This window comes from Amblyomma mixtum, chromosome 8, assembly GCF_055824585.1.
Source record: "Amblyomma mixtum isolate Tamu chromosome 8, ASM5582458v1, whole genome shotgun sequence".
Taxonomy (NCBI): domain Eukaryota; kingdom Metazoa; phylum Arthropoda; class Arachnida; order Ixodida; family Ixodidae; genus Amblyomma; species Amblyomma mixtum.
The window spans coordinates 74,965,095-74,981,103 of NC_143019.1; the positions used below are offsets into that span (position 1 = coordinate 74,965,095).

General features: G+C 45.9%; 2 protein-coding genes across 2 annotated transcripts in view; one reads left to right on the top strand and one right to left on the bottom strand.

Annotated features, from left to right (window-relative positions):
• LOC149333040 (hapless 2-like) overlaps positions 1 to 3,842 on the top strand; it is a 31,204-nt gene extending 27,362 nt beyond the window's left edge. The window contains exons 12-15 of the mRNA XM_089557619.1: positions 1,448 to 1,607; positions 2,370 to 2,535; positions 2,691 to 2,847; positions 3,753 to 3,842. Coding sequence (XP_089413745.1) covers positions 1,448 to 1,607; positions 2,370 to 2,535; positions 2,691 to 2,847; positions 3,753 to 3,842 — 573 coding nt within the window. The remainder of the gene's footprint in view (positions 1 to 1,447; positions 1,608 to 2,369; positions 2,536 to 2,690; positions 2,848 to 3,752) is intronic.
• A 1,581-nt stretch (positions 3,843 to 5,423) lies between these two features.
• Positions 5,424 to 16,009, bottom strand: part of LOC149333041 (uncharacterized) — a 43,973-nt gene continuing 33,387 nt past the window's right edge. Inside the window, exons 2-4 of the mRNA XM_089555966.1 lie at positions 13,433 to 13,552; positions 10,237 to 10,505; positions 5,424 to 6,696 (exon numbers count right to left, since the gene is read on the bottom strand). Coding sequence (XP_089412092.1) covers positions 10,311 to 10,505; positions 13,433 to 13,528 — 291 coding nt within the window. The 5' untranslated portion in view covers positions 13,529 to 13,552 and the 3' untranslated portion in view covers positions 5,424 to 6,696; positions 10,237 to 10,310. The remainder of the gene's footprint in view (positions 6,697 to 10,236; positions 10,506 to 13,432; positions 13,553 to 16,009) is intronic.

The window sequence follows — 16,009 nt, forward strand, 5'->3', positions numbered from 1 at the left end:
TGTGTGTGTGTGTGTGTGTGTGTGTGTGTGTGTGTGTGTGTGTGTGTGTGTGTGTGTGTGTTGCAAAAGCATGGAGTACTTGACTGCTTACAAGAGTATATAGCGAAGTACAGAGAATTGCGTTTTTATGTGCGGGAATTTAAAAAATTCCTGTGAGCAAACTACTGGCCTAATCGAGAGCAAACTTCGCTCACGGGGTAGCATATTATGGTCTACGTTATTTGAGATGTAATTAAACGTCGGTACTTGCCTGCATTTCCTGAAATTAAGAAGGAACTGCTGTCAACTGCGAGTAAAGCTGTCGCAGACGAGAGCTATACGCGAGCCGAGCAGCTGGTTTGACAGGGCGCGCCATCTGCCGGAAGACGAGGCAAACGACGTCCCGGCTCGACTGCTCGTCGAATGTCGCCTTCCGGCAGATGGCGCGCCCTGTCAAACCAGCCGCTCGGCTCGCGTATAGCTCTCATCTGCGACAGCTTTACTCGCAGTTGACAGCAGTTTCTTCTTAATTTCAGGAAATGCAGGCAAGTACCGACGTTTAATTACATTTCAAATAACGTAGACCATAATATGCTACCCCGTGAGCGAAGTTTGCCCTCGATTAGGCCAGTAGTTTGCTCACAGGAATTTTTTAAATTCCCGCACATAAAAACGGGATTCTCTGTATACGCTTCGTTGAAGGAAACATATTAATTCTACTCGACGTTTCGATCGGAAGACCGATCTTCTTCAGGAGTGGTTTTACATTGTTAATGCATCCCCTTTTATGTGTCAGACCCACCCCTATAAAAGGGGATGCATTAACAATGTAAAATCACTCCTGAAGAAGATCGGTCTTTCGATCGAAACGTCGAGTAGAATAAATATGTTTCCTTTAACGAAGCGTATACTTCGCTATATATATATATATATATATATATATATATATATATATATATATATATATATATATATATATATATATATATATATATAAAAATCAAGGCGACGTTATCGCAGCCTTACCACAGTTCTGTGCACTTTGTTCTCGTATGTTTCTCGCGCTTCGTATAATTGTGTCACTGTATGTGTGATAGAAGTAAAGCAAACAAACTGTTGTTCAACAATAGTGCATATTGGGCGAGTTGGTTGACATACATCTTGATCTTGCAAAATTTTAGCGCGAACACGGAGAGAAAGAGTAGACGACACAAGCGCTGACGCTCGCGTTGTCTGCTCTTTCTGTCCGTGTTTTTTGCGCTAAAATTTTGCAACAAAGCGTTGTCTTCTGCAGCCTTTTACTTATACGCCGCTCATATGCAATGCTTTTTTTCCTTCTCCCACGTCCCCTTAAGTATTCCCCTTTTCATTCTTTCATGGCTGCCTTCGTATCACGGCCTTCTTCCTATTCCTTCATCGTTCTCCATCCTTCCTCGGGTCATCTTCCTCCCATTCCACGCTGCCCCAGTGCGGTAACGAGAGCCTGTCGTGCCATCTGATCACCGAGCTGGATGCAGCCAAGGCCGGCCTCCACAAGAGGCGCTCGGCGCGCTCCCACGGCGATCGGGACGGACCCCTTCGCGCCTCTAGCGCCATCACCGGCATCGTCTTCGTTCTTCTTGCCGCTGGTACGCTGCCGGCATATCTCGTGGCTCGTGTTACCCGTTTGCTTGGCCTTCATGACTGCATTTTTTATGAAGGCCACTTGAATGTGGAGATTGCTTTTCTGCTGAGTGAGCCTATGCGGCGTCGCGTCAGGCATCGCATCAAGGAGCTTGTGGTACAGAAATACTTCCTAGAAGTAGCACCAAGAGTCTCTTTACGCTCGTATTTGCCAAGTCACAATATAATGCAAGTACGCTAAAAGCTGATCAGTTAAAAAAAAGAATTTATGCCCTATATTTATATTGAGTATATGATTTTAAAGTACTAGGCAATTCTGAACAAATACAGCTTAAGAGATCATTTGCAATTTAAAGCAAGAGTTCTTTATAAGCACCCACAGCAAAAAATAACTTTATTTAGCTCTAGCGCAAGTGCTTTTATGCGCTCAGATGAGTCCATCCCCGCAACGGTCGGTTGCCCCTATTCCAGGACTCCGCTGTATGCTGCCGTCAGCTGAGCTCGCCGTATCAGACCGATCTGGTCACCCCGGCAATCGCTGGAGAGCAGACCCTCCCATTGCTCCGCACTTGGGTTTGGTATAACTGGGACAACGTCGACTTTTTGACATTCCCATGTTATGTGATACAGTGTAGGTTTTTCATGGCACCACGGACAATTGTGTTCTTAAAGCACCCAAAACTGTTTACAAAACTAAAGAATAATTTTTTCATGTTCTCCAATTTATTTCTAACTATAAATGTGTTGTGCCTTCCGCCATAACCCAGGATTTGTGAAGGCTTGCCTTGGTGGCATGGGCTTCGAGCGCATTGGCCAGTACGGCATCCAGTCCTGTATCTACGGCAAGGCACGCCTGAAGCGGTACCATGAGCCTGAAATCTCAAGATACACCGTGCAGCACGACCACGAAGGCTACCCCGTGCACCCTAAAACGTACGGTTCTCGGCTCGAACCGCTCAGTTCACAGTGTGCGCAAAGAGGTGTGCTTAAAACTGTTTTAATGTGTCCGTATGGTCTCTAATAGGGCTAGCGCTACAGACAGTAGTACAGTAAGTGATGGTATTAACATGAGATGTCACTGCTTACAGGAAGTGCCAGACGAGGGCGATGAGCTACAGAGCAGAGTTCCTGCTCAACACAGTGTTCTTCATCATCTGGCCCATCCTGTTGTGCCGCCAACGGGTCGTGAGACAGGCACCGCCAAAATACCAGCTCCTTCACAGTACCACTACTAGTAGCACGGAGGTGAGTTGGCGGCATTGAATAGTAAGACAGAACCGGGGCTATAAAATTAATCTAGGTTAAAAATAATACTCAGTTAAGTAATTTTTTTGATAGGGCAGACATTGACTCTTCATGTTATAATTCCCAGAGATTAAGAATGACGGACTTGTTCATTAATTTGTTTTACGAACTTACTCTCGCTATATTTTTTTCTGTCGCGAAGATTACAGGCATTCAAAAGGTTCCAGTGGTTTCGAACAGCTCTGAGTAAAATACGAAAGTCGGCGATGCTAAGGTTTACTTGATTGCCGATTATACATTTGGCTCCTAAGCCACGTGAAAATGGTAGCTATTGGTGATAGCACACCGGTGTAGGGAAGGTTGGATAGAATATTTTGCTGGTCTGGGAATCCATCATGAGCGGAATGTTTGCTTTCTAGGATTTTGGGATGTAAATGCTGGCCAAGTGAGAACGATCGAATCATAATAAACGGAATCAAGGTGGTGGTACAAGCCTAATCCGTAAATCATTGCTAGGACTATTTAAAAGCAAGCGAGGAAAATTGCAGCTGGAAATAACGAAAAGTTAACAACAACTAACGTTATTCACACAAGTTACGCTCATGGAGAAGGGGGATGAACTGAACTCTTGATTGAAGTTGTTTTGAATCGGCAGATATGAGTTAATTATTCATCAGTTTTGTTTATGCCCAATAATACATCTTTTTCAAAACCGAGCACTACAATTTTCTAGCACTTTGTGGTTTTTATTGCTACATACTAGAAGCCAGTGTTGGTGTGTAGGTTTCGGATAAACTTTGCTAGGCCACTGAGCCTTGGGAGAGATGCCGCAAAAGAAGCATTGATTTGTTTTTTTTACGCTATCGTTCGTTTTGACCTGTACGTTTTCGTTTCTTGCATTGCAGGATGAATTGGAGCATATACGACGAGCCACAAGCGAAATATTTATACCCATAGAATTGCCCGATGGACGGAGAACGCGGTCTCATATCTAGACCCTTAATAAATTAGGCCATTTGTACCGCATGATGCGTTAACGTGTGACTTAAAACTAGGGTCGTTTAAGAAAACACCCCTAGTGTTGTTCTCCCTCTCAGGCCGCAGGTTCATAGTCTTATAATCTGAATTTAATTGTAGGACAGCGTCCAGCGGCGACAGAAGGTACAGCCCCCGTCAAAAGTACACAGCCCAAGAGGTTTGCTTGTGAGGCCTGCTGCGTGCCTCATTATGCATCCTCAGCGACCGTAATATCTTGAAAGAAAAACGGCTTTGCGTCATCACTCCTCCCAAGGTTTGGACTGCTTGACGCGCCAGGGAGCCGCACTAAAGAGCTTAGAAGCGAACCCCTTGGGTGTATACTTTTGACGGGGGCTGTACATAAAAGTGGGGTTTTGAACCGATACTCGTTACCATATTGGCTAGCAGAAATATTCGGTATTATGAATGCCGAACGCGTACTACGCTCCTCTGGCTACACTTTGCCATTTCGAACAAGAATTTGTTCCGTCGAACATTTTGTTTTTTTTTCAGTGAAAGACCTGTTACTTGATTATAACTCGATCTTAAAGCTGTTGTTTATGGTTGCTGTGAACTTACTTGCAACACCTGCCTCGCCGCATAGGCGCTAATTAACCGCCGTAGCGTGACAAAGAGCTGGTACACCGGTCTGGAAGTACACCCCCCCCCCCCCCCCCTACCCTTGCCTTCCCATCTGTGCCCTGCGTCTCTCCGAGCCTGCGCGTCACCGCCGACGCTGGAAACATCAGAGCAAGAAATGGAGAGAGAGATCAGAGTTCTCTCCAGCTACAAGTTCGGGCCAATTACGTACCGGGACGCTCTCAAAGACAGCGTCCAAAAGTACATTCCTTCCTGATTGGACGAAAAGGGCGGGAATCTGTGCTAGAGCAGAATTCTCTCCAGCTACAGGTTTGGGCCAATCAGCTACCGGGACGCTCCTAAAGATAGCGACCGAAAGGACAGTCCTTCCTGATTGTACGAAAAGGGCGGGAATCTGTGCTAGAGCAGAATTCTCTCCATCGGCAAGTTTGGGCCAATCAGCTACCGGGACGCTCCTAAAGAAAGCATCCAAAAGGACAGTCTTTCTTGATTGTACGAAAAGGGCGGGAATCTGTGCTCACGACTGTATTTAAGAGATCCAACGTCCTTTGTTCGCGAAATTCCTCATTTTGATGTTTCTTATCATGTATCCTATAGTTCGCTGCTGCACGATGTAATATGTGAATACATTGCTCTTGTTATTTTTCTATTAAACTCCCCGTTTCCTCGTCATTGCTCCTGTCGGTCGGCGACCGGGGGCCCGCGTTCCAACAACCACTGCGGACCCGCGTCCAAACATGGTGCAGATTTTTGTTTAAAAGGACAAATACTTACGTAATAAATCCAGACGTGTTTCCGCTTTAGTTGCTGCTCCGCATCGTGCTGCCTGCACGTTAATCTGATAAACCAAGAAAACCAACAAGTCTGAAACAAAATTCCATTTCAGCACAAGAACGAGCTCTGCATTGAAGCACGGAGTTAGACATAGGACGAAGGCGAGCGTTTTATTCACACAATCAACAAGTTCAGCCATCCAGGTCGATTAAGCGGCACTCAGCAACAAGAAATTAACTCTTGCAGAGCAACAGGAACAAGCACAATCGTAAATGCTGTCGTACGAGCCTTAAGTACATGCTGACACATCAAAAACACCGTGGCGAATATCGATATGGCAAAACACTATGGCTACCATCCTCCTTCTGGTCCCCATTCCCGTGAGCTTTCAGATCAACCTTTAAGGAAGAAGTAAATGCGATAAGCAGGGTGGGAGGAGTCTTGCTGGCACGTAGCGTGAAAACATCTGCAGCCGGTGGTGAGGGAGGGGGGGGTGGAAAGGAGGAGAAGAAGGCATTATCTGACTACGCACACAAGCCCGAAATTGAAATCGTATATTCAAACTCTGATGCTCCGATACTCCCGCACAAATTTCCCTTCACTTTTAATTAATTTTACACGTGTTTTGATTGTTAGACATCGGCTCAGTGCATTGTTTGCAGAGCACATCTCTGAAATGGCTGACAAGCGCGGGCAGCACTAACAAAGTTGGAACAGGAAAGTGAATCTGAGTATCTTTTGTATTCGCGAAGTGTGTCATAGGCTCTCTGTTATAAAGATGTCACAAGCAACATTAACGTGAATGATGAGAACCATGATGGCGCTTTTCTACGCAAAAAAAAAGTAGCCAAATGTGCCCCTTCGAACTTATTCTCTTTCCACTTTCTTTGGTGTATCTACGCGTACCAATGAAGAAAATTTACATTTGGCAGCTACAACCTCAAAATTATTACCTTTTTTTACCGCCTTCCAGTCTCACCTCTTGGTTTTTGCGTTGACCTGCAGTAAAATCACCTTCTTTCTTTCTACCCTTAATTGACAAGTAGTAGCTTGTGCGCTTGTTGACTCAATGGTCGCCTTACGCAATGATCATTTCTGGTTTTTCGGAAACGTCACCAAATGTACAGGGCCAGGTATGCTCACCTCACAGACACGCTTGCACACACACTTCAAGCACACACGTCGAATACGACACAGACAGCAATTTTAGATACAGCCGAAGTCTCCAGCACATTCTTCGAAGTGGTATTTCCGTCCGAACTTAGTAGCAGTCCGGCGATAGTGCCCAAGCTACGCAGCCGCTTGTAGATATGATTCACAGAACGCCGTCAGTCTCTGTCTTAAAGCACAGCGTCATCGCTGGCTTGTGTTTCTGTCCACAAGGCACTAGTTCGAGAAGATCGGGCAGATCCACGGGTAGTCTCCGCCGTCACACCTTAATCTCCTCGGCTCCGGAGCCTATAGTGGCATAGATGGCAGAAAGAAACGGGAAAAGATTAGCGAAAACCAACTGTTTACCACGGCTGATCGGAAATTCCTACAAAAGCTCCAGAAATTTCTCGTGAATACCTGCGCACCCTTAACCATGTCTTCGTGGTAGTACGACTATTCCGAAAAAAGCCTAGCACTCCAGGAAAGGGAGGATGCACATTTCATAAGTGTTAACCTGTGAACATCGCATGCCGCTTCCAAAACTGCGAAGGAGGCTTACATGGGGCTTAAGAGTGATTCTGACGCGACTACCCCATGCGGCCGGGTCTCTCCTGATCCTCCTCCCTCAACTGAGGGTATAAGACAGGGGAGGTCTGAATGAGGTAGTCTCATTCTGTTGGACAATAAAGGTTTTTCACTCACTCACTCAGGGGTTCAAGCTGAAGGACTTTCTTTTTACCAGCGGGGCTTCGTGATCGCCTTGCAAGCGCCGGAACTGTGATTAATAATAAATATACGGGCTTGAATTATAGCTTTCTATTTCCAAAAGAAAAAAACCTGCGACCTTTTCATGGTTTTTGGTTTATTGGGGTTTAACGTCCCAAAGCGACTGAGGCTATGAGAGACGCCGTAGTGAAGGGCTCCGGAAATTTCGACCACCTGGGGTTCTTTAACGTGCACTGATATCGCACAGCACACGGGCCTCTAGAATTTCGCCTTCAAGAAATTCAGCCACCGCGGCCGGGATCGAACCCGCGTTTTCGGGCCAGCAGCCGAGCGCCGTAACCGCTGAGCCACCGCGGCGGGGACCTTTTATGCGAAGCATACTACTGTAGCTACCACTTCAGCCCTTCACCGTGGTTACGCGCCTCCAAATCACGTGATACATGACGTCACACCACGTGACACGGTGACGTCACGACAGTGGAGAAACGGGGGCCCACCTCGCGCCGTCGCTGTGGTTGTGCGCCTCCAAATCACGTGATACATGACGTCACACCACGTGACACGATGACGCCACGACAGTGGAGAAACGGGGGCCCACCTCGCGCCGTCGCTGTGGTTGTGCGCCTCCAAATTACGCGACACTATGATTCTTCGCATTCTCCAGGCTTAACCAAGTTAAGCCTCAGCCATTTTTCATGGTTTGTATACCTCAACGCAGCGTTCGGGTTTTTTAGGCGAATATTATTCCTTACGCATGAATTACCGGTTCTTTTGTAAGAAATAATATTCTAGTAGTCTGCGGTCGAAAGTCACAGTAAATTTTGCGCATTTTGTCAGCAGGAGCACTTGATTTGCGGGTAATTAAAGACATGAGCGGATTCAAAAGTTTCAGCGTCCCGAAGTGACAAAGGCAATGAGGAGCTCCAGAGTGGAGGGCTCGGGATTAATTTAGACTACCTGGAGTCCTTTAACTTGCGCTGACATCGCTCAGCCCATGGTCGTTTGTGTGTTACGCCTTCAGTGCACGGCCACCCCATCCAGGTTTCAAGCCGAAATCTACGAACCAGCAACTGAACCTCAAAACCGCTGAGCCACCGCGGCGAAAGAGTTAATTACCACACATATGGTCGTGTACAGACAGCTATGATTGTAAAAGTAAATAATATTTCCATTAAAAAAACAGCGGAAGTAAATGGTGGGGCCGACAAACAAAAGCGCAAGTTGAAGTTTATTCCTCAAAACTGGGTTGCCAGGTCACAGTTGTGTTCTTAAGTTGGGTTGAATGCAAAGTTAGTTGCGCTAAAGGGCGCATCATTATGTGCTCTGTGTGCTGATTGCACCGATAGAACTGCCACTGAAGGGTTGATGTAGACCGAACGCGACACTTTTTCGTGACGCTTAGGCATGGCGCTTTACATTGAGTGGAGAGAAGTACTTAAACAACCAACTTGCCTAAGCGAGTTATGATAAAAAAACAGCACGACTCTAAACGATGGCGTTTTCGAGGTCTGGAGCCTCGCGGTCGGCGGAGGCTTTTAGAGTAGCGAAGCACTACCCGAAAGTGTAGAACTGCGCCAACGACAACACCGTCTCACGGAGCAGCCCCGGCTTGCGTATCTTGTTATTTTCTCCTTTTGACTTAGTGTAACTCAGTTGCATGACAATAATACTGCCCGTTCTCGGTTACTACTGCATGTGGAAAATTGCACTTGTACTTTTACCGCGTTTTTCGCTTTACACCAATGTCCGCCTACTAAATGTATCCAAAAGAGGCAACAAACGCTAACGAAAACCAACTGCCGAAAGCAGTAAAAAGAGTTAAAGCGCCGCCTAGTCCTCATAAAAATTATAGTACAGAAGGCCTCTAGAATCTGATGCCTCTACTAGGAAGTTGCGACGACTACATGGTAATGAATTATGACCTCTGGTAGCATGAGACCTGTCCATATAAGGATAAGGTAACATCAGGCCAGTGCTATTGTCGAAATCTCTAAGCCGACCTTTGTGACGAGAAGAATGGACTATTCATAATATTATTGGTTGCTGCTTATACCTGTGACGCATTTTGGAACAATTTTTAGTTTGTAAGCACTAATCCAATAGGTACCAACCCCGAGAAAAATCGTCCGTTGTCTGTTCGCCCGTCCCGTGGCAGTGCCTGCTGTTTGCTTTCTACGTAACGCTAATACGATGCTTCTGACTCGAGCAAAATCGTTTCTTGCGTGTACGCAGCTGGCCTAGCGCCAACACTCCGTCTCGCGGCACTGTCCCGTCATCGTCGTCTTCTAGATACAAAAAATCTATGCTTACGCACTGATTCAAATATGGTAAATATTGTTTGTAGCTTTTTTTTTTTCGCGATCCATTCTTTAGCCTCGCAGACTAGTCGCTGTACCCAGTCACGTCAAGAACGATAGGATAGAAACATTTTTACGCGTCGGCTGTTCTGTCACGAAAAGTATAGTCAAAGAATCTGATTATATGGGATTATATTGGATCGAATTCCATTTATGCCGTAGGTCTGAATCTTATCGTGCCACGCTTTCGTCACAGGATGACAGCGAGCTAAAAAGAAGTCGCCAGGTTGCTTCAGACGGTAACTAGGTGCGGGAAGTAAAAACGTTTGGTTTAGTTTGGTTTACGGAGGTTTAACTTCCCAAAACGACTCAGCCTACGAGGGACGCCATAGTGGAGGGCTCCGGTATTTCGGCCACCTGGTGTTCTTTAACGTGCACTGACATCGCACAGTACACGGGCCTCTAGAATTTCTCCTCTATTGAAATACGATCCCCGCGGCTGAGATCGAAAGAGGGGGAGAGGGGATTAGAATTTATTAAGAATAATCATATGATTTTTCTCTACAACTGAAAACAAAACTGAACGGAACTGAACATTCTACGCATTATGTGGAGTTCCACTCAAGTAAGGCTTTTAATTTCGCTTGATGCTGACGGAACGGGATCATCAGTTCGGCAAAACCGGAAGTTAAAATTCAGGAAGCCTGAACCCACTTCTCGCCACTGTTATGTCGCACTCCAACTCTAACCTGAGGTTCAGAAGGAAAGCAATGTCGCAATTTTTTTTAAGGAACATTTCGTCACCAGAAATATGGGAGCTTACTCTGGAACGTTCGACGTTCACTTCATGGCGTGTTGCTGTCCCCGAAGCTCTCCTGCGCTGCCATACTCCTTGTTTCACACCGAGTTGCGTTCGGGGAGCGTCTCGGTGCATACACGGGCACCGCGGTCCTTGAGGCGCACTATCGTCGTCCTGGGCTCGTTGGGGTTCTGGACCGGCTCTTCTGGCTGGGAGGAGCCGCCGGGCTGAAACCTGCGGCAACTAGTGGCCACCAGCAGAAGGATGATGGCCGCAAACAGCACGAACACCACCTGCGAACGAATGCGTGGTGTGAGATGTTTATTTTTTTTTTACGTATTGGAACATCAAACTTTGATTCCCAGCGTAGGGTGAGCTCAAGTATGGCCTCTGTCCTAAGTACTCAGCCCAATGTGTTCCAGATCTTTTGAAGGTGATAGGAACTGCCGGCGTCACCCCGCCGAATGTGAGCCCCCCCCCCCCTCGGATGCTTAAAGAGGCGCCCCAAAGCAGCTGCGAGGCAGACCCCTTCGTTTATTTACTTTAGACAACGACTTTACATGGGAAAGAAGAAAATAGAGCCAGGAAAAAAATTTTAAACCTGGAATACGAAAAAAAAAGTCCTGATTGTAGAACTAAGCACTCTTTTCAAGACAACAAAGAAGTTGCCACAATATAGTTGACTCCGCTGTGAGAAACGCAAATTGGTAGAAAGGTGGAAAGTCGGTCGAGTTGAATTTGATTCATGATGAAAGCTAGCACGAAAAGAACAAGGACCAGAGGATGAAGGAATAAAATCGCTCTTGTCCTGTCTTGCGTCTTCCTTTGATCTTTGTCCTCTTAGTGCTACCTTTCAGCGCGAATCAAATTGGTACAAATTGTGAAACTAAAAAATAAGAGCTCGAAGCAAAGGAAGCGAAACTGGGAGAAGAGGAGAGTGATATAAAACCAATGAAGTGCACAAAGTGAAAGAAATGGAATAAAAAATTCGGCTATAGTTTTTAATTCCGCAATGTCTAGTTCATATCAAGCAACAATCGTGCGTAAGGGAATAAAATACTTGAGTACATCTTATTTAGCATGAACAGAAAATGTAGTTAGTGTAGTTTTTTTGTTCCGTAGCTCGCTGAAAAAGCAACGTGGTCGTTTATTTAACACTTTAGGTGAACCTTTGCAACTTCAATATAAAAAAAAAACTAAACGGAAGGGACCGTACATTATTATTACATGTTGAACGGGTTATTTTAGTCGTGCTGCTAACAAATGTCGGGCCGTACTGATTGGAAATAGCGTTTTAGCGGCGTAACGCAACACATTTCGCACCCTTTGGAACGATCTTCCTCCGTTTATGCCTCGTAGCTCCGGCCATTTTCAGCGAAACTAAAGCTGTACGGGCATTCGGAATTCCGAGACTACCTAATTTGCTGAACACAGGCTCATAATATTAGATTTCTACCGCGGCATGTAGTCTTTGACTTCGGGCATATATAACTGAAGTTTGAAATCACTTATTATAAAGACGCCAGTATTAATATCTAATTCGGCGCTTGCCAGCAGCGCAACAGGGCGCTTAATAATTAATTTCAGGCCGTGTGAATCTATTACCGATATCTTGGGTACCTCGAGTTTTCGTATCGCGCACCAAAATATGCACACGTTTGCTATCCTCGCCTGTGAAAAACCTCTCCTCAGCGTGAAAAAAAAAGCGGCAAAATAAAAAGCACGGAATAATAAGCTTCAGTCGGTGAAATGTATAGTGAAGAATCTTGAGCAAAATGGGAATCCCGAGAAACAGCCTTAGGTCTTTAGCCGTAATAAGGACTTGCAAATGTTAGGAAAAATTTAATTTCACTATCTCGAACTGATAACACCGGCGAAGCTGTTTCGTAATGAATTTACTGCAAGCAAATAACCCTAAGCTATTTAAACAAGGAATTATCAGTGCAGTTTTTGCAGTGAAAAAAGTTCACCCTCCTAGTGCATGAGCCAGAGCTCATCTCAATCGCATCCTCTGGGAATGCCCACAGGCTTCATCTGAGGCAAGAAGCATAAAGGCTTTTGATCAGCTAGAGACCTTACTCCTCAAATACGGTCAGGAGACAACTGAGGACCGTCTAACTGTCCGAAGCCAATTACTCCTGGTTGTCGTCTAGGAAGGCTAAAACCTTCCCTACATCTGCTGGACCAGTTCAAGTTCATTTTCCTTTCTTACAAAGGAGGAGCCGGGACTAAAGGCTGTGGTAGCAGCTTGGCTGAGGCTACCGACTCCGTGAGGCAGTGGCAGTACAGAAGGAAGGCGAGCGTCACATCATTCACATCAACTCGTAATGCCATGGATATACGATGCAGATCCACATTTACGCTAAGCGCGAACAGACATGCAAAAAAAATCGTAATACACACATGTACTCAAAGCAAATGTTATAAATAACTAGAATATACAGGACAGATGTCCCAAACTTTGGACAAGGGAATTCATGTCTGCTTCTTTCACAGACTGAAATTGTCACGGCAGTAGTAACGGATATTGTGCTTTGAATTTCTGGTAATATCAAAATTGTCATGGATTAGTTTGTTTAGCAAGACAGGAAGGCTGTAACTTAAGGACTGGTTCATAGAGTAAGTTCTTGGTGTTGGAGTGATCCAAGTTTCTTTGTATCTATAGTGTTACGGCAGCTGTTATTTTCTCTCAGTTGTCCAAGTACAGTGAAGGGATCATCACGTTGTTCTGAAGAGTATTTATAGCATAATGGAAGCCTGTAAAAGTATAATGCGAAGATTGGAAGGATATCATACTTTATAACGATATTTCTTGTGGGGAAAAGGATCGGCACATTTGCTATGGACCGGACGGCTTTTTTTCTGCAGCAAATGCAAGCTATGAAGATTTTTTACCCCTGTTGTTTCCCAAACCAAGCAAAGTTTCGCCATCCAAAATCTCCTACCACTAGCAGGAAGAGACATTCATTTGCCAAATAAGTCGATGTTCCCGATGTTGCAAATAAGTCGGCAAAATGGGGCACCCAGGGTGGCAGCTGTGGGTGGCAGCCAGGAACGCAGTGAGTTGTCACTGCCTTGCCGGGCGTACTTGCGCCCATCATTACCCGATACGCCATCTGGGTGTGCGGGCCTGACGCAGCATGCACTGGGCCTCTTGAACAGATGTACTCGTGCATTGGAGCAATGAGCACATAGGAATGCAAATCGCTGCCGCGCTTACGCTGACGTAGACAACGGCATCGATGGGCTGGTCCAATCTGGCGTGGTGAGGCCGCCGCGCTCCATGGTGACGAAACGGGAAGTTGCTCAGTGGCATCTGGTCACCGTGTGCACGACCAGTCTGCAATAAATAGCAGGGCGTTACACTACGTGACAGGTCACTATTAAGAGGAGTTTCTAACACTGGAGCCTTCTGCTGCTGCTGCTGTCAGCTTAAGTTTTATGGAGCTCTTTATAACGCTTGATAAAAGTAAGCACTTTGTCCTTGCAGACTTAGAGGCAACTCCAGTGCTAGCAATGCGATGAAATGTAGCTCTCCGAGGAATAGCAAAGACAACAATAGCATAATTACAAATCGTGGCGTACACATAGTGTGTCCTTCGATTTCCAAACTGCGTGATGGAGCTAATGTAACAGGTAATGAACCATTCATGTGCCCGCGACGAAGTTTGGCTTTGTAATTTGAAGCAAAACGTAGAACGCATTGCAGAAGTGGTCATCGCCCTAAAATATTAACGTAGAAAAACTGGCCGCCTTGCCAGTGCGCGCCGCGTTAAGGGCTAGCGATTACAGATCACCTCCACAGAAGAGCAACGGTTTCTACGGCGGACACCAGTAGAGGGTCAGATGCAGTGAATAGCTAAGGAGACCCGAATTCGGAAATAAGCTTCCCCTGTTTGGTGTTCGGCTTCTTTACGGTGAAATGCTTGAGAAAAAGGTCTTTGGCCACACCTTGAGAAGGAGAAAAAACCTTGTGCCATGGCGTTTTTGCCCACAGATGCCCTTATGCCATAAAAGGTCATCATCATGCAAAGGTGATAGTAGAGGATAACGCAGCTCAAGGCAACGAAGATGTCTGTGCGCCTGCAGTGCAATCAGATTAGGTGATATATGAATGATAAAGCCTCTGATGCAGTGCTTCACATTCTCTCACTCATTCTGCTACCATTGGAATGGCAGCACGGAAAGGTAAGGGTAGCAATTCTGAAAACTTCGTACCTGTGAACATTCTGCAACAGGTTCACTCCCGTTATCCACGACAACCGTGATAAGTCGAAAATAAAAGAGGAACGGTTTTTTCAACGTCTTGAGATGTTATCATTCGGAAACAACAAAAATATAGTATTAAGTACAGAAAGGTGGGCAAGTTGGTTATTACTATCCATGGTAAAACAGCGCGGAAAAACACGAGGACGGAACAAACACGACAACACGAGCGCTGACTTTCAACTGACGATTTATTACGCATATGTGTACATATATAGCATTCCCGCCAAACACTAAACAGAACAAAAAACACTGCATCATCACTGAAAATATTAAAACTACATATCTACAAATGCATGCTCCAAAAAGGTGATTTCGCGGTTAGCCAGTGATAATGAGGGCTTACTAATGCATGCTGTACCCCCTTTGTCAATGTGATATGCCTCTACTATTTCCCTTACTATCTGATCCTTATGTTTGAAGATGACGGATGGATGATGAAGTAATGGGGCGCACGTGTGCTCAGGTTGCCTGCAGTGAAGCGCCCAATTCGAACCGGCTGCCTTGTCCAAAAAATTATGGTGCTCCCTCAGGCGTTCGTTTAGACATCTCCCAGTCTGGCCAACATACCACCCACCGCAAGAAAGGGGAATTTTATAAACGACACCCTCGATGCACTCAACCCTCCTCTCTACGTGTGCTGTGGTACAACCACCACCGATCCTCCTTCCTAGTAGGGCCTCTCGCTTCCGCTGCACAGCTCGGCAAATGTTGCTTAATTTTCTGCGAGACGAAAATACCACATCAATTTGAAATTTTCGCCCCACTTTCTTCATACCGTGTGAAAATGCGTGGACGTATGGGATGGCAGCTATCTTCCGGCGCTTTGAGACTTCATTCGCCTGAGGAGCACGCTTATGGTCCGATTTGATTTTGGCCACCAACCTTTCGCATAACCTTCCAATAGTTGCCTCAGGAAAACCAGCGTGCTTAAGCCTGGAAATTTGGCCTTGCACTCCTTCCTCAATAAGATGGACACACGACTTGGTCAGAGCGGCGCGAACACAAGACAAGGCGATGCCTTCCTTTACCAGCTTGGAATGCCCGGACTGAAAACTGAGTAAGGGCTTTACGGAGCGAGGCGAATACAACCAGCAAACGTGTCCGGGCTCAAGTCTCAGCTCCACATCCAAGAACTGAATCCTACCTTGTTTAACGTTCTCCATGGTGAAAGCAAGTCCATGACCATTTCTGACAAATGTGTTCACGACATCCTGCGTGCATTCTTCGTTTTTTACAAAAACGAGGTAATCGTCCACGTATCTGTGTACTTTCAGTACGCCATCCGGTAACTCTCCTGCAATTGCTTTGTCAATTCTGCTAAGGAACAAGACACTTAGCAGCGGAGCCACGCGAGAACCAATGCATATCCCGGAACGCTGTATAAACACACCTTCATTCCATTCAACAATGGTAGACCGGAGGTACATACACAGTATGGGGGTTATTCTTGTAGTAACGCTCAAAGAGCTAGAAGCAGTTGTCGCTTTCTAGCACCACCGTGCCAGCCCTAGCAGTCAGAGCTGTGACC